The sequence below is a fragment of the Colletotrichum scovillei genome, assembly GCF_011075155.1.
Source record: "Colletotrichum scovillei strain TJNH1 chromosome Unknown Contig00010, whole genome shotgun sequence".
Classification (NCBI taxonomy): Eukaryota; Fungi; Ascomycota; class Sordariomycetes; order Glomerellales; family Glomerellaceae; genus Colletotrichum; species Colletotrichum scovillei.
In genome coordinates this window covers 3,239,294-3,263,215 of record NW_023336268.1, presented here as the reverse complement: position 1 = coordinate 3,263,215, position 23,922 = coordinate 3,239,294, and the positions used below count along the sequence as shown (strand labels likewise).

The 23,922-nt window shown below is 54.0% G+C and overlaps 5 protein-coding genes across 5 annotated transcripts; 2 read left to right on the top strand and 3 right to left on the bottom strand.

The window, feature by feature from the left end:
* Positions 1-2,967: 2,967 nt before the first annotated feature.
* HER10_EVM0012625 (uncharacterized protein) lies at positions 2,968-5,194 on the bottom strand. The gene has a single exon (XM_035482018.1). The coding sequence runs from the start codon at positions 5,041-5,043 to the stop codon at positions 3,181-3,183; it is 1,863 nt and encodes a 620-aa protein (XP_035328626.1). The 5' UTR covers positions 5,044-5,194; the 3' UTR covers positions 2,968-3,180.
* Positions 5,195-5,228: 34 nt separating this feature from the next.
* On the top strand, positions 5,229-8,240 carry HER10_EVM0006031 (Sec34-like family protein). Its single transcript, XM_035475629.1, has 3 exons — positions 5,229-6,423; positions 6,481-7,419; positions 7,476-8,240. The coding sequence occupies exons 1-3, from the start codon at positions 6,127-6,129 to the stop codon at positions 8,070-8,072; spliced, it is 1,833 nt and encodes a 610-aa protein (XP_035328050.1). The 5' UTR covers positions 5,229-6,126; the 3' UTR covers positions 8,073-8,240.
* Positions 8,241-8,658: 418 nt separating this feature from the next.
* Positions 8,659-10,936, top strand: HER10_EVM0001769 (serine/threonine protein kinase; the record flags this gene model as incomplete). Its single annotated transcript, XM_035471504.1, has 3 exons — positions 8,659-10,328; positions 10,370-10,676; positions 10,730-10,936. 3 exons carry the CDS (start codon positions 8,659-8,661, stop codon positions 10,934-10,936), a joined length of 2,184 nt encoding a protein of 727 aa, XP_035327630.1.
* A 427-nt stretch (positions 10,937-11,363) lies between these two features.
* HER10_EVM0007228 (uncharacterized protein) lies at positions 11,364-13,532 on the bottom strand (the record flags this gene model as incomplete). Its single annotated transcript, XM_035476790.1, has 5 exons — positions 11,364-12,044; positions 12,137-12,577; positions 12,650-12,951; positions 13,042-13,229; positions 13,309-13,532. The coding sequence occupies 5 exons, from the start codon at positions 13,530-13,532 to the stop codon at positions 11,793-11,795; spliced, it is 1,407 nt and encodes a 468-aa protein (XP_035328160.1). The 3' UTR covers positions 11,364-11,792.
* A 1,580-nt stretch (positions 13,533-15,112) lies between these two features.
* Positions 15,113-19,138, bottom strand: HER10_EVM0013399 (uncharacterized protein). The gene is made up of 2 exons (XM_035482760.1): positions 18,078-19,138; positions 15,113-18,027 (listed from the first exon to the last, which is right to left on the bottom strand). The coding sequence occupies exons 1-2, from the start codon at positions 18,376-18,378 to the stop codon at positions 15,377-15,379; spliced, it is 2,952 nt and encodes a 983-aa protein (XP_035328702.1). The 5' UTR covers positions 18,379-19,138; the 3' UTR covers positions 15,113-15,376.
* Positions 19,139-23,922: the final 4,784 nt, after the last annotated feature.

Sequence of the window (23,922 nt, the reverse complement as noted above, 5' to 3'; positions counted from 1 at the left end):
GGTAGAAATTTTGATTGTAATAATAAAAAAGGCGGGTATCCGTTCGGATTACGGGTACCAAAACGAAGATGCTCTCTTTCTCCCTCATCCTCTCTCTTTATTTCTCCCCTTGTCGGTTCCCCGGGAACTGGGAGCGAACCTAGTCCAAGTGTCCCACCCCACGGCGGAACGCGAATTAGCAACCTGGAAGCGGCAGACGGCTAAGGCTAGCAGCTAAGCAGAGTAAGGTAGCAGAGAAGTGGGAGACGATGGGAAGAGGTGTCAACATGAGGCGTACATACGACTCACAAACACACACCGTATTACTTGGCAGAAAGAATAGGAGGTCGCGGCAAGACGGTCCAGATGTTAGGAGATTCCCTGGAGTCCTCCTGCGTAAAGGGAAAAAGAAAAGAAGGTAGGTATGTAGAGTCCACCCACCCCGTTGCAACGCTCTGTTTCCGCGGCGAAGGAAGGCAACCGACGGGGGGAGGGCATCGATTGGGCGAGAAGAATCGAAGCCGAATCAGCGTTCCATGGATCAAAGGTCGAACCGGCGATGCAAAGTCGCCATTGTAACAGGGGGTGGCAGCAGAGCAGGGGGATGAACGACATCTGGATCGAACATTGGAACGTTTGCCCATGTTCTGCAATCTCGGGCAGTGCAGCCAGTGCACGGCTTCTTGGTCCGCCGAATCCTCGGGAGGCCAATGAATTCTAACGGATACGTACCTGCCTTACAGGCTCTACTGAGGTAGGTAGTCATTCTGGAAGGCGGGGTGGGGGGTCCCTTGCCCCTGCCCCTTCCGCCTGCGAAAGTACATACACTACTGTGTATGTAAATGGAAAGAGGGACCTGGGAAGGGTCCACTGTTTTCTTTTGCCTTAGCCTCCCGTCCTGCCGCCGCGTCCCGAGGAACTGGAAGCACCGCTGCACTGCGTGCCTGCGTGCCTGCTTGCCCGCTGTTGAGGCTGCTGCCACCGTTCCACCGTACCACCTTCCCAGGCAATGGAGGACCAGGAGCCCAGCAGGTTCTTGCCTTTGATTCAAGGTTTCTGTCAGGTTCGAACCGCGCTTCGAAACGGAAAGGGGGGCCACGCAAGTTTTGAACGGTTACACCGTCGGCAGTTCCGTCTACCACGGTTCATGAGGAAAGACGGATGCGTACGTACCGTATTCTTGTCACTGTCTTCGTATGAGCCAGAATTTCCAGCTGAGTGAAGCTTCAACACGACAGAGATTCAAGCTTCCGATCCAGCGAGCCTACCTTTCTCCCATGACGGCTGACGGCCGCTGTCGCTGACTACCTAGGCGACTAGGTAAAACCTTACCTCTCTTGCGGAACCCAATTGTAGTGTAAGAGGCGCGCTTATTGGAAATATCGGGTCCCATCCTCGGATCGTCCCATTCGTCCGGCCTGCGCCCGACGATATCTGGGTTTCTAGAGTTTGAGACTCTGCCGATCACCTGGGCGCGCTATCGAATCAGCCGCCCGTACCTTACAGATAAGGTAGATGCCCGATGTGCGTACGTATCTGTACAGAATCACATACATACATATCTACCTCTCCATGCGTTGCCCAACTCTCTCTCCACCGGCTAACGCAAGTTCGTTGAATAAACTCTGCACGGAGTACGGATACTGAGTAGCACCAGGAAACCGTTCCTCGCCACGCTTGCTACTGCAGGCCAGCTGCATCAACTTAGTAGCGTAGCCCCCCGTGCCCCCTCTTGGCCGTTGGGCATGTCAGAGTCAGGCATGTCGCATTCCCCTCTAGCGTTGTTCTGGTGGTGGCGCTACCTACGGGATAATAGATCGTAATGGCCCGCCGCCCGCCCGCCTCAGCTGACGACTAACGTGCGACCCCCCGCTCCCGTCTCTCCCGCTGCGTATGTATATGCGGGATTGTGTTGGTTCGGGGGTTTGCCGACCCTTCGTGTTCAGCTGTTGGAGGAAGAGTGAGAGAGTCATGTCGGTGCGTTGCATCCGGGTTATTGGCCCGTACGAGGGGAAGGGAAAGGGAAGGCAAGGTGCTAAGTTTAGCTGCGAGCATCCATCCCTACACCTTAAACATTGTTGGTTCTTTCATCTTGTCGATGTATTGAGTATCGCTCTCGTTCAGCTGAGTAGCTAACGTAGTATATCCTCAATCGAGTCATAAACCTGAAATGACTACGACCTTCTGGAAGAAGTCTTGTTCGGGTGGAACTTCCTCCGTGACTGATGGGAGAGAACCTGTCACTTCTCAAGCTGACGTTGCCAAGACCCGGCTATTGAGGTAAGTGTAGTAGTACGCCACTACCCACGACACGCCTGCTTGGGACAACCCATCATCTCAGCTTTCCGGCAGAGTTTCTCTTGCGCCGCCGGAGTGTATCCGATAGACCACCCACTCCATCTTTGACAGATAACGCGCGTCAAAGTACAGAGGGTCGACGGCTACAGTTACTACTGCCGCTATGTATGTGCGTGTGAGAATGCGTGAATATGACATGGACACGGATTCTCAGATAACCCAGACAGGATACTTGCCGTAATCCGCACCGTCTGACAAGCAAGACCGAACATTACTCTCTCTTCCGGACGGGACAGGTAGATGGAAATCCTCCGATAAAACGGAAACCTGAACGGTGGCCAGCCCCCTTTTTCCCCTCTGTGGTTCGAAACCACCTGCCAAGCCACAGACCAGACTTCAGATGATTCACCATCCTGCGCTAGACGAGAACAGAGTAAGAGAAACAGTTGACGACCGGCAAAACCCCGGCTTCACAAGGCATGGATCGGGGCACGCGCAGGAAGCTTGTCAGAAGATTGCGATAAAGTGTGAGTTGAATTTCCTTGCCAAGATTTTTGGCGCGTTTTGATACGGGGATGGTCCGATAGAGTCTCTCCGATATATCGACGAGACACTCCGCGGATGACCCGAATATGGTTTCTGAAAAGGTCTCCGAGGAAGTCTCAGAGCTTTCCTCTATGACCCCCTCCTCTTATAGTTGTAATTACAAGGTTTTATATCCTTACAAGCTGTGAATATTCCCCGATACCTAATAGTACAATTCATCGCGCCTCACTCATTCGTGCGTTGGTAGCCGATTCAAGAGACGACGACGATGACGCCTGGCCAAAAGTCATGAAACATGCCGCAATAGCCGCCCACTCCAAGCCTATTCCGTCGTTCCACTCACCCCAAAGAGCCTCTTCAAACAGCGGAGTACGCGGCCGTCACGAACCGCCCACACTCCACCCTTTGCTCCAAACTAACCTTCCTGCCCTTGCCGTCCTTTCCAAGCCGGACCGTCTGCCGCGGCGTGAGCTGGAACCGATGCACCTCGCCCCCGCGACCGTTGACGGCGTCTCCTGCGCCGCCGTCCAGGGCGCCAATGTACGCCGGCGCGTTGAGGTTGCTGCGCTTACCCGTGCCGAGCTGGTAGTGCTCGTTGCCGCCCCAGAAGAGCACGTCGGCGCCCCAGTTGGTGTCGTTGTCCGAGGATCGCGTCGTGGCGCCCGTCCGCGTTACGTTGTCCATGGTCGCCGAGACGTGCGTCGCGCCGACAGAGACGTTGGCGAGGCGGATGGGCGCCATGCGGTTGGCCTTTTCGTCGAACTCGAAGAGCGAGGAGAGGGCTTTCACCTTTGCTGGGCCCGGGGTGACGTGCGTCCACTTGCCGGTGCCTAGGGATCCGTAGACGCCCTGGCCGCAGGCCCAGAAGTCGGCCGTGACGCGCGGCATGCGGCGGGCGGGCGCGATGTCGCCGGTGACGGACGCTGCTGGTGCGAAGGGGTTCTCGTTGACGGTTTCGGTGGCGTCTACGGTGAAGAAGGTGTTGTTGCCGCCGGCAGAGATTGACGTGATTTTGGGGACGAGGCCCGTGTTGGCGTAGAGTTTGGCGGTGGGGAGGAGGGAGGGGACGTCGACTCTCTGGTAGCCCTGGTCCGCCGGCAGGCCGAGCTGGCCGTAGGTGTTGTCGCCAAAGGTGAAGAGCTTGCCGTCCTTGTCGAGGGCGGCGGAGTGGAAGTCGCCGGCGGCGATCTTGGCGATGGAGAAGCCCGAGAGGCCGGTGATCTCCTGGGGCTGGTCAAAGGGGCCGGCCGGGCGGGACGTCCAGCTCAGGCCGGGGATGCCCATCTGGCCCTTGGAGGGGTACTCTGCGGTGCTGGAGGCCGCGGAGAAGACGCGGCCCTTTGAGGTGAGGAGAAGGCTGTGCTGGAGGCCGCTGCTGATGTCTGTGACTTTCTCACCCCAGGCGAGGTTCTTGGGGGTCAGGTCCCTGGCTTTGACGGACTGAGATTCGGGCGAACTCCAAAAGGGGATCCAAGATGATGATGATGACTGCTGAGGCTGCTGTAGCTGCTTTCCTGCTGCGAGGCCAGTCTTTGATGCTGGGACCGAGTAAACCGATCCGCTGGAGGTGAGTGCGATGATGCGGTCGTTGGAGATGGAAATCTTGGAAATGTCTTTGCCCTTGAGCGTCTCGACGGGCGAAGGGTCAGTATTCGAGAAGCCCAGGCCCCATTGGACGAGATCACCCTTCTCCGTGACGGCAGCGCCAAAGTCTTGACACAGTTTGATGTCTCTCAGCAGCTGGCCGTCAAAATACTTGATCCGTCTCGGGAGCTTGACGAGAGTCTCCTTGGACTGCGGGTCAATGACTTTGCCAACGTTGTTTCCCCAGGCATATACGCCCGGGTTCTCCCAGCTCTGCTTGACCTGAAGATGCTGCGAACTGATGAGGTCGCGGTTCTCTTCCTTTGACTGGGCGGCCTTCCTCGCTTCCTCAAACTTGATCTCGGCCTTTTGGTACTTTGGCTTGCGCGCGTCGGGTGACTCCTTCTCAACCTGGGAGCCAAAGTATTGCTTCAGGGGTCCGTTGAAGTAGTCGTCGGCGTAGTACAGAGCACCAGCAGTTCCTGCGGTCAGGAGCAATGCCTTTCCCTTGCCCATGCCCGACCTTTCACCAGCCCGGCGAGGCCCGGAGCTAGCATAGCGACGAGCTACGGCAGCGCATCTCTGGGCTGTAAGAGGAGTGCCTGCGTTGCGTGCAGCTGCCCTGTAAGCCTTCATTTTCGGGCTCACGAGAGTTGATTGGACAGAATGGTGTGAGTGCAATTATTTTTGGGATGATGAGAGCATTAAGTAAAAAGATTCCAATGACATGAGAAGGCAAGGCCCTTTGGGTGAGGAAGTGAAGTGAGGTGAGGTGAGGTGTAGTCGCTTACAGGTCGTGAGGTCATCAACGAAAACTAAAACTTCGATTCGCCCAGGACTTAGCTCAATCTGCGCAGTAGACTTTCCCGGACCCTTGCCGGTGCAGGGACCGTGCGCCCCGCTGTGGGTGAACATGCGGCCCCACTTTGTACCTCTGAGCTCCAACCGTTCGCAGTTGGGGCCAATGATTTTCCGCCCAGTTTACGCCCAAGGGAGCTGAGCTGTCCCGTTTGGAGCGGTGGTGGGAACCGCCGACCCGGCGCCATATCGGGGCCCCCTTCACGCCAGAGCTTCCCTTCACTCTCAACCCCAGTCCCGGAAAGCCCCTCCACGACTTTGAGGCGAAGCTACGATGTACGACGATTCTTGGTACAGCTTCGTGCCAGAGGTGGCCAAGAAAGCTACCACGGCTGCCCAAGGCCCAGGCCATCGTCGCAAAGAGTCGCTGTTGCAGCAGTCCAATGTCAGCTCCCAAACCCCACTACCGTCACCATGATCACCATCACCGCAACGGCGTGCTGACAGTTGATGCTACCAAAAGGGTATACCCCAGGCTTCCAATGCGCCAGAAGCTCTCGACGAAATCTTCGAAGAGATTGAAGACCGAAACACACCCCCGGAAGCCGAGGTCTTGCGCCGCGCAAAGTCCTATTCCGACTTCTACCACGTCGTTCGAGCCCAATTAGCCAAGGATGAGCAACACAAGAGGCGCAGGCGGAAGAGGGAAAAGACATGGGATGCGCTAGACATTGCGACAGACGTTGCTGAATCCAAGGCCGGATCTCGCCCGGTTCATCGACAATACGAAGGGGAATTGCTTGAGGCTAGTCAGCAAGAATACCTGTGAGTAGGGGCTAGCTACGCACGAAACTCGCCCTTGCTAACCACTCGAGCAGACTGTACAAGGACCAACTGACGCTCACCGAACGGCATCTCGACATGCTCATCGACGATACGAACCAAGCGCTCAAGCTGTTGACAACATTGTCTGAATCGTTCCAATCAGTCGAGGCACAGACGAGTTCGTTCCAGTCGCAGTGCGAGGACCTATTGTCGGAACAGCACAGGCTCGAGAAACTTGCAGACGAGGTCGGTACCGATCTTCACTTCTACGCATACCTCGATAATGTCTCTAGGAGACTCAATGCTCCTGGCGCTGGACGTCTGGTTGATGATGAATCCTTCGGCGAGATCTTGAGGAACCTAGATTCTTGTATCGGCTTCATGTCGAAACATGTGAGTATTGCTGTGATAGATGGTATCCCTGAATCAAGGTTGACAGAAAAAATCTAGACGACGTACCGTGACGCCGAGTCCTACCTGGCTCGATACGAGGCTTTGCTGACCAAGGCACTCCATCTTCTCGAGGTTGGCTTCACCAATAGACTGGAGGGCATCTCCTCCGAGATCGCGAGCCAGATTGCTGGCACCAAGTCCGAGGCTACCCGTCATGCTTTGGCATACGGGCGTTTTGAGGAGATGATTCTTGACTCTTACTCTCTAATCCCTAATATCCACAAAGTGATCAACAGCGTATATGATGAATACGGGCTCCCGATCACTGGCGTTGCCAAGGACATCTACTCGAATACCACGAGCAATCTCTTCAGCTCTTACCTGGCTGTTCGAGACCGCGACTTGAAGCCCATAGTGCAGCACGACCAGGACGAGTTCAAAAAGGAGATCAAAGATCTGTCCGTCGAGACAGCTTCGAGGAATTACATCAAGCAGAGCTTCGAACGCGCGTTCAACGAAGCCAATCTATTCGCCAAAATCTTTGGTCTAGATCTACAGTGGAGCTCCGATCCGGAGTCGGCATACGGGGTTCTCAAGTCTAACCAGAGGTCGCTCGTCAACCCCGCGAATCTCGTCCAGTTGGCCGCCAATCTCAATGCCGCACTTCAGACTGCGGATCTCGACACGATCTGTAGTGTGGTCGGCTGGCTGACCAACGAGTATCTGGTCCTCGACTATGATGAGGAGGAATCTCCGTTCGCGCGTCAATGCCGTGAACTCAGTGCCAGACTCTTGACCGAACATCTCTGGGTCTTCACAGACAACGCATTCGAGGCAGAGATTACGAAGACGATCGCCAAGGCCACAGTCAAAGATGAGGCTCTTACTATTGGCCCAGTGGTCGGCGGCGTTTCTTCTTCAAATGCCTTCCCCCCAGTCAAGCAAGCGCTCAAGCTTTTGGCCAAGTATGACCAAGCCATGCCCAAGGAACGAAGTGTAAGTTGACAGCTCCTGGAAATCGCCTATTTGGAGTGAAATTAACCATCCCACAGCAAAAGAACAGCCAGGTCATCTTCAAGATCGTCCGGGAAACCATCCAGATACTACAACGTGCCGAGGCGCGGATCAAATCCATCAAGGCAGGCACGGACGCCGATCTTTTCATGGTGAAGAACCTCCTCATCATCAAAAACGAGCTTGTCTCTCTCGAAATCGGAGACATCCGGGGCGACACGGCCGCCATGCAACATTTCGGTCACATCTGGGACAACCTCAGCCCCCAGAACTGGGTGGGCTTCGTCAGCAACATCATTGGCGGCTCCCTATGGTCCCGAGGAGCGGCGGCAGGAGCGGCGACCGTCACGGCCAAGACGTTGACGGTCGAGGACATGAGCGAGCAGCTGGACGAGCTGCTGAGGCAGTCCATTGTCGCCTTCACGCAGCGCTGGGGCGGACTGACGAACGATGCAAGGGCTAGAAAACCTGGTGTCAAACCCATTGGCAAGGTCGAGAAGGAGCTGGATGAGGTGCTGTTGAGGGCTTTTAGCAACCAGCCTGAGGTGATTGCGAAGCTCAAGGAGGCGATTGAGATTAATGCGCAGGCACAGGAGAAGGCGCAAGAGGAAAAGAAGGGAATTAGACGGTACTGAGGGGTTTAGCGATGACCGTTCTTAGTAGAGGTACGTATGGTCGAGAGTGAAATGAGACATCTGGTGAAATGCCACGTTTACGGGCTGCTTAGTCTCAGAATTCCCACATTCGACAAGAATCATCTCATGAGTATATTCGTAGAGAGCATTGAACTCCAGATGGCAGGCTATCATTTTTCTCGGTTCCAAATGCCCAATCTTAATGACCCCAGCTAGCTTCTAATGCTGCACCTCACGTCCGGAACAGCGGAACATCGAGTGTTAAAGCCATAAGCAAGCACCGTTTCGGCAACGATGTTGGGGTGCGGCACGCGGTCAGCGCCAACCTGGGCGCAGTCAGCAGTTGCCTTGTTCTGCATGCCGCCTGATGAACTGGCTGCAGATGATGTGTGTTCTTGCCGCGCCACTTGAAATGTCACCCTCCTCGATCCAACACGGCAGTTCTCTTGAGGATCACTCTTGACTTCCCTCGTTCCCTGAATGGTTCTGAGCACCGAATTCCTCATTCATTCACATTTCCGGGAGGGGGGATCCGCGAACATGCAAACGCCGCTTCAATGACGATAAGACACTTGTGGTACGAACCATGTCTTCTCATGAGTACCTTGACTTGTGCCACGAAGTTCACAATTTATTCTTGGGGCACCTGAAGCGGAAAAACAGCGAGAGTCTACGTTTCGCCACCCGTGAGACACCGAAAAGTGTATTGAGCCCGCACTATCTCCGACTCTTTTTCCGCAGCCTGATCGGCGGAGAGACACCCAAGGGACGCCGATTTCTCATTACAGAGGACCAATTTATTGAAAATGTACAGGGTAGGGAGTTACACAAATTCCTCGCAATTCTCGTCTTTGCCGGCTGCCGTGTAGAGGCAGCCAGGAACTTCACAGAGAAGCTGGCTGCTATTCCCGAGTGGCCGCCGCCTGAGGGTTGTGGGATCTCTAGGCGCGTGTGTTCGCTACCAGCCGACCGTCAAAGCTTGACGGAGTTCTTCGATGGGGACGAGGCGACGGCCGATAAGTTCTATGGATCGCAGGCCTTATTCTGTACGGTGGTGCTTCGGCAACGAGAGGAAACTACGATACAAGACGGTGATACCCAGCGTCTACCGTATGTGGAAGAGGAGCTTTTGGGCTCGGGCTCGTTTGGAAGAGTGTACAAAGTGAAGATTGCCAAGGGGCATTTCGAAGACCGCCGCAGAAATGACAACAGGGAACGATGGGTGGCTCGGAAAGACTACATTGTCAGGTCGTCCTCGGATTCCGATATTGAGAGCAGGGAGGAAGGCGAGATCATGAAGATGATTCTTAACTTGTCAAAGACTTGCGAGAACATTATGGAGAATCTGGGGACGTTGAACATCGAGTACCCAACAGGCGCCAGCCCGGCGCCGTACAGCCTCTTCATGCCGCTCGCGGTCTGCGATCTGGGAGCATACATGAAGAAAGACGGTTCGAACGCTCCAAAGACGGCGATCAACAGGGCAGGCTTCATCCGGTCCGCAATCGGTCTCGCCAATGGTCTCAAGTTTCTTCACGAAGAGATGCAGACGCCTGACCTCGACAGGATCGTCTGTTACCATATGGATCTGAAGCCGAGCAACGTCCTCATTTTCCGAGAGAGTGGCAATGGCGATGGGACCGGGCCCCGCTATATCTGGAAGTTGAGTGACTTTGGCATGTCGAGGGTTAAGATCCGGCACCATACCAGCCGCGAGGAAGAAAAGGATATCGCCAAGTGGTTCACCAAGCGACGCGATATGCAGCAGAGGACGATGTCGGGAACTCAGAATCGACGCGGCCAGGGGACGTATCTACCCCCCGAGTCGTTCCGTGAGGGTAAAGTCATGAATACGAGAAGCGACGTGTGGTCACTTGGCTGCATCCTGAGCGTCCTCTTCGTTTATCTCGAGGGCGGAAAGAGCGCCATTGACAATTACGAGACGAACCGTCTCAAAAACCGTAGAGGCATCGATGCAAGCTACGACGTCTTCTTCCACGTCAAATCATTCGGACGCACTTCTGTGCATTCGGCTGTAAAGAATGTCCACAAGCAACTAATTCACAAAGCTGCTGCGAGAAGCGTGAAAGAACATCATGCAGTCCGGAGCATGCTCAATTTTCTCGGGTCCAAAGTATTGAAGATTAATCAGAACAAGAGATGCAGCGCAAAAGAGGTCGAAAATATGCTCCGACGCACGCTCGACGCGTATGAGGAGATTGATCGGCTCGAATCCTCCTCAGAGTCTTTGAGACCGTACGTAAAGCTCCGAGCATCATTAAAGTCACTCGAAACAGAGTGCTAACCCTTTCCAGGCCCAAATCCTCTATGGAGCAGATTGTGCGAAGATGGCGCATCCCGCGAGACAATTCTGATGTTTTCAAGGGTTGCAAGGTGTCACCGGATGGAAACATGATCGCGTACTGGAGCGACAGCAAGATTTCACTCTTCGCCCCAAGTTCTTCCGAGAACGCAGATGAAGAATTCCTAAAGGTACTCGGGGATCACTCTTTGGAGTCCTTGGGATCGACGAGCCGTTTTTGGAAAGCTGTTTGCTTGACTAACAGATATCTGATTGCCACAACCACGGGCAACATCTTCAACGTAGGTTTCAATTTCAGAGTTCTTATTCATGCTGCTGACCTTCGATTTGGCAGTGTTACATATTTGATCTAGGGCATGGGGCTGCAGCCGACTCAAGCCCACATACCCATTGGCACATTCGGCTTCCAACAGTCCCGGAAGTATACATCATGGCGATATCAACCGATCAACAGAACTTGGTCTTCGTTGTGGAGAACCAGGAAGACGAGAGCCTATCGGGATCCATATTCCATGTGAGAATCGAGGATCTCATAGAGTGAGTCTCTTACGCTTATCTACTTGCGTCTAACTTGCCAGTATTTGTAATCAGTTCGCTGACCGTGAGATCAGGATGGGATCCATCTTAGAGGAATATGAGATAGAACAGAGTGGCAGAAACTTGTTGAGCCGCTTCATCGCACTCGACTGGCCCGCCGAGGACGTGATGTCTTTATCACTCACCGAACAGAATCGATGCTACGCGGCGATCCGCCCGTACCTCAGAACAGACGACATATACCATATGCCTGTCGTCACATATTCTTTAGCAACTCGAGAAGTAGAGGAAGTATCCATCGAGCCGCGAGTAAGTCCCCCCTTTGTTTATATCTGTATCACTAGGGAAGCCATATTGCTAAGCCAATTTCATCTCGCAAGAGCCAAGAGAGCAATACTTCAAGTCTATTCACCACATTTGCTGGCCTACACCAACAAGCAGCTTGCATAATCGTGTCCCGAGAAACCCGTCTCTTTATCGTTGATCTGCTCGCGAACCCATCTGGCTCACCGACGAGGCGATCCCGATACCCCAGAAACATCGAAGAGTACCGCCTCCACAGAGTCATGGTCGACCAGAACGACGATACCACTTTCGCACTAGGAACCAAACGAGATGGTGGTCGGATTCGTCTGCTTGAGATCATAATCCCCGAGACGAGACAATCGGTGACTGTTCGCGAATTGGCTCAGCTACCCAGTCTATCGGAAAACGACGAGTTCACCGGCACCATCGTCGGCGATAGCGGGAACCGGCACATCCTCGTTACCGCCCTTGTCGGACCCAGTCGGCACGCCGTCTTCAAGATCAACCTCCCTGGCAGACACGCTACATCCGCAGGCCCCGGACCTCCCACCTGATTAAACTTCTAGGCTATTCAACTCGACATCCTTGTCGTCGTGTTGGTTGCGATGTAACACCTTGCGCCAATTCAGATCTCTCATCTCCGATACCTTGGCGTTGAGGTAGCTTCCCTCACGCATCGTGTAATACGTCGCAAAGGTCGCCGTTGTGAGTAGTATAGAGCAGAGCGCATATATCCAAATCATTGGACTGCCCACAATCTTGCCAGTCACAGAGTCCATATTAAAAAAGTTCATCCCAAAGAACGTCTGTCATGTAAAGGGTTTAGCAAGCTACAATAAGCGTCCAGGCGACGGAGGAAAGGAGGGGTGGGTGATCAGGCGGGCAAGCAAACACTCACAGCTATAAACGAAGGCGGCAAGTAAAGCAGCGTCAGCGTAGTAATAAACACCACCGACTTATTCAACCTTAGCATATTCTCATTTTGCTTCCTGGAATCGAGCTGTTCCCGGAAGGAGAGCGTGTTGGCCAGCAGCTGCGACGTCGTTTGCGCGCGGTGGTGCAGATCCGTCGCCGTTCGCGAAAAGGCTCTGCATTGACGGCGAAAGTTTTCGAATTCTGATGCTGATTCTTGTAGTACTTCGTTGTCTGCGTTCATCGCCAACCCTTTTGGCAGCAACCGGTGGGTGCAGAGGGCAGATAGCTCCGTTAGCGTCTCCTCTGACGATTCTAGAGTCGACGAGATTGTTTGGAACCGGTTCGCGAGGCTGGCTAGTTTCGTGAGATGGCTTGGTTTCATTGTGGAGGGTTCGTCGATGAAGTTGATGAGTGTTTTATACGACTGTTTGTAGCATCAAGTATTAGACTTGTAGAGCTGAATTGAAGGGGCGGTTCAAGGAACCGAATCTCTCACCAACGGTAGAAATTGCCGCTCCATTGAGGCGATGTAGAACCTCCATGCGGGCAGATACGTCTCGAAGACGAGTTTATGCAGCCAGACGGGATCGTCCGTCTCGGTCTCGGGATCTGCTGCGACACTGCTGGATAGCCATTCCATGGCTCGGCTGCTGGCTTGTGAATTCGGCGTCGGGTTGATCATGATGAAGAGACTCTGACGAGAGGCCGCGTCGCAGCGGTGGTATACACCCGTCTGACGAATTACCCACGTATCCTCTTCGGATTTATACTCTGGGTATCGGATCGTGTATGATGCTTCTGTTTAGATCATTAGCCCCCCCCTTCATGCCTCTTACTCAACGAATCTCAGGTCCGGATCTTTCAAGTCAAAAGCAAATGGTTACACACCAGCCACGGATCCCTTTCGCCGCTCGGTATACGGCATACAAAAGACCTCTTCCACGTTCATGTTTCGCGTATAGAAGCACGAGACGATATCTCGTAGCGAGTTGTTCAAGCTGAGTTTCTCCATGATGAGCTCGAACATGGGGAGGGTGATTTGTAGTGGCCTCCATGAGTTGCGCTGGCAGATTGAGCTTTTGCTCAACGTTAGCAAGGGTTGGAGGTTGAGAAGGCACCCGCGACGATGACCATGAATAGGCGGAATGAACGTACATGAAGCGATGGACGTGCTCTCCATTTTGGTGCTGTATGTCTTCTAGGTGATTACTCAACTCGTCAAAGTTCGTGATGGCATGCTGCTGGCGCTTGACTTTGGCAGCCCCCTCATTTCCATTCTCATCGTCATCACCCTCCTTCGCTGGTGAGCGCGTCACGCTGCAGATTCGGATGGGTTCGATGACATCTTCGACGAAGCACTGTTGTTGCGTCGGCGCCATGGAGGTTACAGGACGACGTTGGTGTAACGGGTAAGGCTGAGGTAAGTAAGTATGGAAGAATCTTGATGGTCGGGTTGCTTTCTATTGCTTATTATGTACCCTGATCCGATTCCGCGGTAAGGCTATGAGAACTGTCTACCCCAAGGGCGATCAGCCGCCTGTCTATCTGCCTGTTCCTCCCGAGTCCTAGCCAATGCTGACGCTTGCTGGCATGTCACCATGCTTTGCACTGCCCATCCATCCCCTCACTCCCCACCACCCCCATCGGTAAAAGTCATTGATCCCGAACGGCACTATCAACTCTCGTCAGCATGATTTTTCCATTTTCGATTCCCTCTGGCAGGATTTTACTCTATCGTCTCCTACAGTCTCCATCAGCATCAACTCACGAAAATACATCTTTTTCTATTTAGAGGGGGGGGGGGGGGCTTGAGCAAAAGAACATACCGTATCAACTTCCTTCGGCGTCTTGAAATGCCAAACATCGTCTCTCATCTATTGTCAAAACAAAGATCCCAAGTCAACCTCAACCTCAACCTCAATCGTAACGACGACGCGACACAGCGACGAGGGGCGAGGGCATACCTCAATCTCAAAATCAGTGTGCCCCGGGAACATCTTCTCGAGGAGCTGCTGGAGGCTGGCCTTCTTTAGGTACCGACTGGTGACGTTCTGAGCGACTTGCTGTTGTCGTTGCGTCATGATTGCGAATGGTGAATTTTTCTGGCTTGCTATGAGGTGGGTAAGTCTAGTTCATCGCTATCGAGATAAACTTATCACAAAAGGCTTTGGGGAGTGAAGACGAAGTTAAGAAATATAGCGTTGCGGGTGCAGCAAGACGCGCCGTTCTGGGGATTCAGGGAAGGGGAAGAGTCATCGGCGTTGGTGGCATTGTGCTATATTCCTTCAAAAACCCACACAGCCACCTCCAAGGAAAAACAACTCACCGAAGAAGCTTCAAGTGCTTGCTGCCTGTTACCGTAAGTTCTACATCCCTCCCTATAGGCGGTTTCGCGCTCCGTCATACCATTCCTACGTAAGTATGTTGCTGCGCAAGTGTGTGAAAAGGCTATAGGCTGTGTCGGGGTTACACCCACATGACGAAACCCAGCCCATCCCATCCCATCGACCTGGATCGACGCTCAGCAGATCAAATCCCATCAATCCTACAGAAACTTGCATATTTCGCCCACTGGAGAAAACACCCCCGAGCTGAGCCCCAGAGATTTAAGTCCTGGGGACCCCCCAAGTCCTAGGGAGTCTTGTGCTATTCTTGCTGGGGGGGTGTAAGACCTCGAAGTGCAATGGGGGGGTCCAACCCCCGTCATCCGGGGGCCGGGCATTCACTGACGGGGGGAAAAAGTAACGGAATTTAAGTACGAATGCAAGCAATTTGTGAACGGAAGAGGTACCACGGGTGTATTGTATCAATAAGCATCACTTCGTGCAACTAACTACTGCTGCCTTGTGAGCGCCCGAGTAGGCCATCAGCCGAGTCACTCGCGGACCGGACAACTTAGTCTGAACTCGAGCCGGTCACGCGCAAGATCAATCAAGCGAGGCGCGAGGTTCAAGTAAATTCGGGTATCATTTGAGTTGGTTTCCTAACTAAATCGCTGAAGAGAAAACGCCTCGAAATTGCCCGCTACTGGCTATCTTCGTTGGGTTTCAAAAACCTCAAATGACGTGGGATAAAATAACGGTCTCCAACATGATGGGGGGATATCTTGTACCAATCTATCCCGACGAACCAAGCGCCACGCGATGCACCTCTCACATTAATCCGCCTTCTGAGCTTCTCCTGAAATCCCCTTCCTGCTTAACCCACTCGAACACATCTTCCCTCAACTTGAACCGCTCTCCTCCCGGCCACTGCTATAGCCGCTCTCCGCACCACCTGCAGTGGCGGCTGAACTGCCAGCGGCAACTGGAAGTTCGGCACTGTTGCTGCGACCTCTGGCAGTTCCGGCGGCCGCAACCGCACTGCTGCTACTGGTGCGGCGGAGATCCCGAGGGGGAAGGGGGATCTTGAAGTCGGCTCCGCTATCTTCATCTTCTACAACGCCTGCCATCTCATCTCCATTTTCCGGCTCGCTGTCGCCCTCGTCGCCGCTCGACATCTGTGCATCGTCAGGATACGGTCTGTCAAAAGCAGGGGCGTGAGCTCGTGTAACGCCCCCTACCTTTGAATCTTCGTCCGAGTTGGACTCGTCATCATCATCGTCGGAGCTGTCGGAGCTGTCGCTGTCAAAAGCGAAGTACAAACCCGGTGGCGGTAAAGGCGTAGGGTTAAGCTTCCGAACAGATCTAGACGTGTATTCGATGTTGATCGGCGATTTCTTGCGGGATTCGGACTTTGCTGATTTTGCCTGGGACCCAGAAGACCCCAATGGCGATGTGATTCTGCTCATCAGCTTGGAAAATTCCTCAGATTGTAAGCTGATCGTCGTTTCCTGCTTCACATCCACTTTCGGCCTCTTCGTGGTGGCGACCACAACAAAGTGATCATCGGGAATGACACCACCCAGACCGCAGGCATCCAGCTTGCTGCCGACGGCGTCTTGAGGGACATTGGACCAGGGGAAGTCGGCCTCGATGCCGCCATCGCTGTCGTCTGAACCGTTTTCCGTTGTGACAGCCACACTGGGGGCTTTACGGCCTTCAACTAGAGGTCGGTACGGGAGCGCCGAGCCCGATTCAGTGCGGCGAGGAAGGTCAGGTCTGAGGAAACCAGCGCTGGAGGACAACTGTTGGTCCTGGCCAGATGAGGTCATGTATGAAGCGGGGGACGCATCACCAGGATCGCCAGAGAGATCGGTACAGAATGGAGCACCACTGTAGTAAATGATAGCACCATCCAAACGACGCCTCTTACGGCGCGAGGATCCCGATCCGTCCCATCGTGACTCTCCATTGTTGCTTTCTTCCACGGCTCCGTACGATGATCCAACATCATCTAGCGAAGTTTGTTCAGCAGATGACGATTGATGCACAAACAGTGGCTTGTAGTGGAAGGTGTCCGCCGATGGTATTGGATACTCTGGTTTCGATTGGTCGGATGCGTTCTTCCCATATGAAGTGGAATAAGAACCATTCTTCCCCGAACGCAGCTTGCGCTTCTTGCTCTGATTGTCTGGTTGTGCCTCATCGGATTCGTCGGACCGACTGAGCTGGGAGGTATTGCCGGAGCTGTCGCTACTAAATTTGGTTCCCTCTGTACCTCCGCGCCATCTGATTTTGCGGCCATCGTGCGAAAGCTGGAATTTCGTGCTCTTCTCGGACACCGCGCTCCTGATGTAGTCGGGGGCAACGTTGAGCATGTGCAGTTGTGCCATATTGCAAAGCAAGTTCAAATAGACCCAGCCATCGGCATCCGGGGACACGTCGCCATCGGTCATTAGCGCCGTCAAATGAGGCGGGGCGAGACCCAAGTGACGGATGTAGTCCATGTTGGCGCTCGGGTTTTGCATGCGATCCGGGTCAAGATCGAGCGGTCTGGTGGGACGTTGCTCTGGCGGCGGCGGATCCGGCGGTGAAATGCTGCTTGCATCTGCCCCGGCTGCCCAATTGCCACCAGAATCCCGTTGATCGCCGTTCGAATTTGATGATTCGCCATCTTTGGCGACGTTCTTTTTCCCATCTGATGCAAGTATGGGAGCCTCGCGAGAAGGCTCGCAGTAACCGGCGGGCACATTAGAGGGCCCGTGATGAGTGGTGGTGTTGCCGGTTGTCGGCTCCACCATAATCGGGGCGTATGAGGCGATGTTTGCTGCGGACATGGGCTGCGGACGAGCGAGATTCCGTCCGCTGATTCTACCCGTGAAAATCTGCTCCAGCCGACGGACGATCAACTTCTTCCGGTCTTTTTCCGTCAGAACCATATGTCGCGGATATAATCCCTCCGGAATGTCCTTCAGGTAATTCTCCACCTTCTGCTCCGATGACTTGGTTCTGGAGCTAATGGATGGCCGGGCGAGATGTGTGCCGGATGAGTTTGCCCCAGTTGACATCGAAGCATATGCACTGTCAACGGGCCTCGAATGAGAGCCTGAAGAAGACGATGCATGCTTCGAAGCGTAACCAGAACCTGAATGCAAATGAGCGTTGTGCCTCGACTTCTTTCGAGACGACGAAGCTTCAGCACTGGGGGTACTGCTTTCCAAGCCAGACGCAAACTCGCGTAGTGTACTCTCCAGCTCCCTCTTCTTCCGCTTGGGAAGCCCATGGACCTTGATTTCGAATAACTTGTCTCTCTTCATCAACTCTGGTCCTTTTTGCTTGTAACGCTTCAATTCGTCCCTCAGCCTCTTGATCTCAACCGTCAGATCGTCGATTACGCTTCGATAGTCGTCAGCGCTGCTGCTATGCGTGGCGCTCGGCTTGTTGGCCCCGATCATCATTCCGTCCATCGGTGGTCTCAGATGCGTCGGGTAGGCCGAGGGTTTCGCGTCATCGTTGGAGGAATCGCTCTCCTTCTGGAAGAACGGGGGATCGACTGAATCTGAATTAGACCTTCTCCCAAAAAGGTGGCCCAAGTGCGCTTACCGTCCATTGCGCCGGCATACGTTGTCGTGGGATTCTCATTGTTTTGATCGAACCATTTCTCTGGGTCGCTAGGGCCGGTATTGTGGCTCTCGCCGGAGGACTGTCTGTTAGGTGATGATGAAGACTCCGGGCTGGCAGCGGCCAAGGCTCGTTTTAATGCTGCTTTCTCAGTTGCTTCGTGTGCTAATCGGTGGTTGCGCAGTGTGATTGAATGCTCAGGCGAACTTCGGCGTGGTAGCGGGTGTCCATTCGGCGACTTCGGTGGGCGCCCGCCTTCAGATGTAGGCTGGGCGTCGGGCATCTTGGGCACCTCAAGACGCTTAGCTGAATTGGCAGATTCTGCGTCGGTGCTCGCGTTGCTATGCGAAGTACTCAGACGACATGGAGTCGGAGTTCGGGTTGTCGTCGTGCAAGCCGTTTTGTCGGTAGTGACCACTTCGACGAAGTGGATGATGGGGGGAATGTTGAAGCTGGATTTCGAAAGGAATACTGTTTGTAGGCTGCGGATTAGTTGGTGTTGGATGGCTGCTCAAGTGTTGGACCCTGAAATTGTGTAGGTACAAGAGTGTATATGTCGAGTGGGCAGGGGGGCTGTGATTGGTCGAGGCATCGATCGATCGATCGAATGCTGGGAAAAAGGTATGACGACAACCTCCGTCAGAAGCCGACACGGTGAGAGGGTAGCACTCACGTTAGGAGGAGAAACACGCACAGTGTAAGACTGCAGCTGATTTCAATCCTGAGGATCAATGTGTTTCCACAGCCCGTTTGTCGTTCTGCCGCGCAGTTCGCGATGTGTCGCGAAAGCTGAGAAGCTCAGCTCAGGGTGAGGTTTGGAGAGAGTACGTGGTATTGGTGTTGGTGTTGGTGGTTCGAGAGGAGCAGCCCGCTCTCGTGACCTTTTTGCCACCAAGGCCGCGACTTTCTTCCTCGACGGACAGCGGTCTTGTTGAGAAGAAACTTGAAAAGACGATTCGTTTCGCAGGACAGCTAAGTATCTCTTGTTCGCAGCGCAGGGCAGGGCAGGCGTCTGACTTGTGGGTAATGGCAAATGCAGAGCCCAGGGCTCGAGGAAGAAAAACATGTCTGTCGCCGGGATAAGAGCCAAAATGTATGGGGTGAGGGCACGTTCACGCCGCCTGGGTCGCTGGTTGAATGGTGCGGGGCGGACAAGGTATGGCCCCACAGCAGCTCGCAAGCTGCTTGGTCTGATCTCCAGGACCTGACAGGGTTCTCGGGATCAGAGTCAATCGAAGAGGCAAGTGGGGCGCTAGTTACCGCGTAGAGAAGGGGTGTGGCTTCTCAGCGTCTTTTTGGCAGAGGGCAGGGGGTGTGTCAATAAGAAGACCCGAGGACAGTCGCTCTTGCTCCCCTGGTTGCTGGTCACTGGTGTCGTCTCAGTGGGTGTATGGTTGTGGTGTGTGCCGGCCCCCGACGCGGCCTGCAGAGTCCAGACACAATCCAGACAATGGTGGCAGGCCATCGCAGGGCTGGAAAGGGCGATGGACGCACCTAGGCCTTTGGGCAACTTTGGATGGTGGTGCACCTTGAGGAAGGAAGGAAGGTCCTCCGGCTCCGTACCTCCTTCCAGAATTCAGACTGCCACCGGCGCTGCATTCCTTCCTCTGCATTAGTCCGAGCCTTCACCTTCAAGACCTTGTTGCTCCAAACACACATCGCCCGCCATCCCAGTCACGTGGACGTTCAGGTGCATCTTCAACTTGGGTGGCAATCGCCAGTATGTAAACGCCGACAGCCACAAGAATTGGGTCAGGAAAAACCTTCTTTTTACCTTGGTTCTCTCAACGCTGCCCGGGTACATTACCAGGCAAGTCGCTCGTCGCGCCTGGCCCCCCTGTCGAGACCCTTGGTTTGAAGGCGGTGGCAGGTACCTCCCTACCTTGCATTTTACCACAGCAAGAGCATCTAAGGTAAGGTCCCGGCCGTTACGGGCTACAGGTTCTTCCAACTTTCAATCAAGCCCAGCTCTTTGCCGCGTCTGTGGATATCATCAGGTCGCTTTTATGGACTAGAAAAAAAAGGACGAGTAGACCCGACTGCGTATTCCCAATCATTTCAATAGCATTTGAACTGCAGAGCGAGACCAGCATCCTTAGTCTCACTTGATAGCATGCATCCAGCGTTCCATAGTGAAGGCTTTTTTTTTTTTTCTCTTCCCACGTACTCTGTAGATTGTTTTGACAGCGGTTGCAGCTATCCGTGCACAGCTGCACACACCGTGACCCCTAGGTATCCCCCACAGAAATTTCATGGAGCTTCTACGACCAGGACCGAGCACAGCGCAGCGAGTGACATGCCATGCTCGTGGCCGAGGCAGCAACGAGTGACATTCATCCCCAGCCACCATGTCACTTTTTTTTCGGCCAATACGGATTGAGAAGGCATAGCTTACGTCACGCCACACCCACTCCCCTTGGGCGTGTCTTGTTCCGCCTGAGGTCCAAAATGCGATTCACAACGCTGAACTTCCATACAACCACCATCCTACGAATCTCAAGTCGAGAAGAATGGTTCAACTGATGATGAATATGTATACCACATTGAAGGTAATTTCGGCCAAAACATATTTCGCGCTTTGGACAGGAAGACAGCGCGACTGAGGGTCTGTTCATTATCCCGGTCCGCGTCCACCGTGGACAACGAACAAGTCGGAACAACAGAGCAACGAAGGGCCATCATGATCCATTCGAATATCGCAAAAGCTCGCCCTCATTCGTCAAAATGAAAACCACGAGTTCGCGAGTGAGCTACGACAGCCAATACTCATGCAGCACACGGGCCGCCAGACGACCAGTCATGTCAAGGGGAGTCCGCATTATCATGAAGCCGCGATCTCGCTTTTGCTGTGTCATCGACGCAGTTGGCGGCCACGGGCACCAGCCCGGCTATGCCAACTTACCGTATTATCTGACCGTTTCCCTCCCAAAAATTCCGACTACGCAAATCCAAAAATCTCGGCTCAATTTTTTCATCATGGCGCGCGAATGCATGGCCTCCCTTACAATTCTTCATCGCCGATTCACAGTGTTCTTCAACGGAAACGGCTTCGCCTAACAACATACCTTGCGACGCAGTATTGTCTAGCATAGGGACAGATGCGCACACTTACAACCAGATACGGCCATGGTCTTGGATCAACCAACCACAATTGCAAACTCGATGCTCGAACAAGAATCTATTGGCCTGTCGCATCAGGATCAGCTCACCGCTGTAGACAAAGCCGTCTTCATTCCGAAAAGAGATGTCCGACACGATCATCAGTTGTCAATTCTGCGAGTTCCATTCCCTTCTTCAATCTTCCTTGGATCACCCCCCGACTCCTCAAAACCTACTGCCCACTGTGCATACCTCTCGCAGTAGTATGTACGGATACCCTTCACATTTCACCATCACATCCAGTCGCCCGTTGGGCCAGGTTCGGAGGTGTGATCGACCTGACCAGTCAGAGCCTCTGGAAGTACGTCCGGCTCCATCTGACGGTTGCTCATTGGTCACTCGCACTCCCCTCTTCCGTCATTCCCGAGCTACACGCAGGGCAACCCTGACACCAAGGGCACGTCACCCCTGACTGCTTCACCCCCCCTCGGAGCTTGGAGGTGGTTCAAGGACAAGGACAGCCCAACACTGTGTGACATCCTTTGCTGACTTGACTCTCTCTTACGCAGTATTTGGTAGGTAGCTAGCTGTTCAGCTGTCCACTGCTGGAAGTCGCCACCGACTCTCACGACTGGTCTGGCCAGATTTGCAGGTGTCGCTACCTTGTTCGAAGATCATTATCGATTTCCGACACAGACTCCGCATATGTCAGCCAGGCACGCCTGTCCAAGGCGCAGGATGCCGCTGCGTCTCTTTCTCGAAATTCAGGGTCCGGCGATCACAGAAGTCCGTCCACCTTCACAAATCCCACGACCCACGATTATGACGGAAATCAAGGCAGACTCGCATTACCATATGCAACCCTGATTCTTCTTTGCAAAAACCCCTCGCCAGTCCCCGACTCTTTTTGTGCAGCGGTATGACGTCAGATGGCCCTCAGCAGTTGTGCGGCGAAGTGCCGACGGCGAAACACAGCATTTTTCCAGAGTTGTACGACAGTCGTCGTCTTGGATGGGTCTGCCGGCCGTCAATCGGCGCAGCCGGGCATCGTCGACGGGGGAAACACTACAAAGACAGGCCACAGCACGGAGCGATCCACACCGGCAGCTCCGTCTTGAGCACCGGACACCGGCCTCTGGACACCTCTACTTCACCGGCGCTACCCGAAAATCCACAGCCAATCAGTAACGCCACCAGTCGACTTTGGAATAAGCTTTGAGTCCCCGATCTTTGCGAGCCGCATCGCTAGCGTGGATCGGGAGCACACAAGGACCCTTCGTGCAGGGTCGTTCCCCCTTTCTCGCCCGTCGCATCTCCCGACCGCACCTTGATCGCCCATTCCAGCCACTTGGAAGTTGCCACAAACAAAGGGGAGATGGTATCTTCGATCAAATTCGCGGTCCAAAACCATAGCAAAACCTGGAAACCTGTCAAATTCCCATTCCCACCACCATCTTTCCGCATCTCACGGTTTATGCAGATCTAGCAGAATCTCATTCGATACCCTTCACAATGCCTCGATTCACCATCGATGTGGATCTACCCGCCTAGACCCTCGCCTCGGGCACCACGCGCACGACATGGAGGGGAGTGTAATTCGAAAAGCAGTAAACCCACCAAGAGCTAGGTACACTAGACCATTGGACCGGAGGCGAAGCCATCCCCTGGCGACACAGACAGTAGTGTACAGTACTGTCTACTGGTAAACTTGAGCTGTCGCGTGCCAACAAGACTTACCACCCTTGTTGCCCATGTGGCCCTTCACTTGCCCCGGTGCTTCTGCTCCGCGAACGTCTGTCCCTCGCAAGAACGTGAGGAGCTCTTGCGGGCGCTTGGCAGCTAATCTGTTGCAGGCGACTGTTTTTCACCCATGCGGAGCGAGTAACGAGGTTACTCATCATTCCTTAGGCCTCTACTGGACCAGACTATTTACGGCTTTGCTTGCGCCATTCCCCACCTCCTATTCGATGGGGGAGATGCTGGAGATTCGGCCCGGAGCAAACTTGACAAGCACCAAGGGCACCCGTCAGTTTTGTGACAGATCAAAAGTTTGATCTCTCAGATGGACCAGGATTGAGGCAATCTTCCCGTTGGCCCAGTGGCGAAGCAACGGTCGTGGCCCAACTGGGGCACTACGACTTCTCCTCGCTGTAGTTTGTCTGCACTGCGGGCTCTTGCCGACGCGAACGGAGCTTAGGGTTGTCCTGGCACACTCACGTCGACAACCCGCGACCAATCACCTGTTGCAATCGCTTCAGATTGTGCTCTGGGAACCATTCATATAGCCGAAAGGCCTCCACCAGAGAACAAACATGGCAAACGTTGTTGGTTGGCCGGGATCCTCTTTTTGTAGGGGACGAACTGGAAGTTTGCAGATCCGGCAAACAGTGGTATTAATGTTCCATGGGCTCTGCCTGGGTCAACCCCATAGCCTTCCCCTTGTCAAATCTGCCAAGCACATACAAGCAAGTGAGCCCGATCTTTAGATCGGCGTTGCCAAACTCAGTCGGCTGTCGCATTGCCTCCCCCCCCCCCCCCAACCTAACCATCATCTGGGGAACTGCCCACGAACGAGGCAGAAAAAGCATACTGTGTAGAAGAACGCTTGTTCGGGTTCACTGCAGAGATACAGGGAGCGCGCTAAGAGGAAGCCTTGTTTCCCAACCTAATCTCAGGTTTGCCGCCCATCTGTTCTTTCCTTGGGGCATCTGATTTACTGCTCATTGGC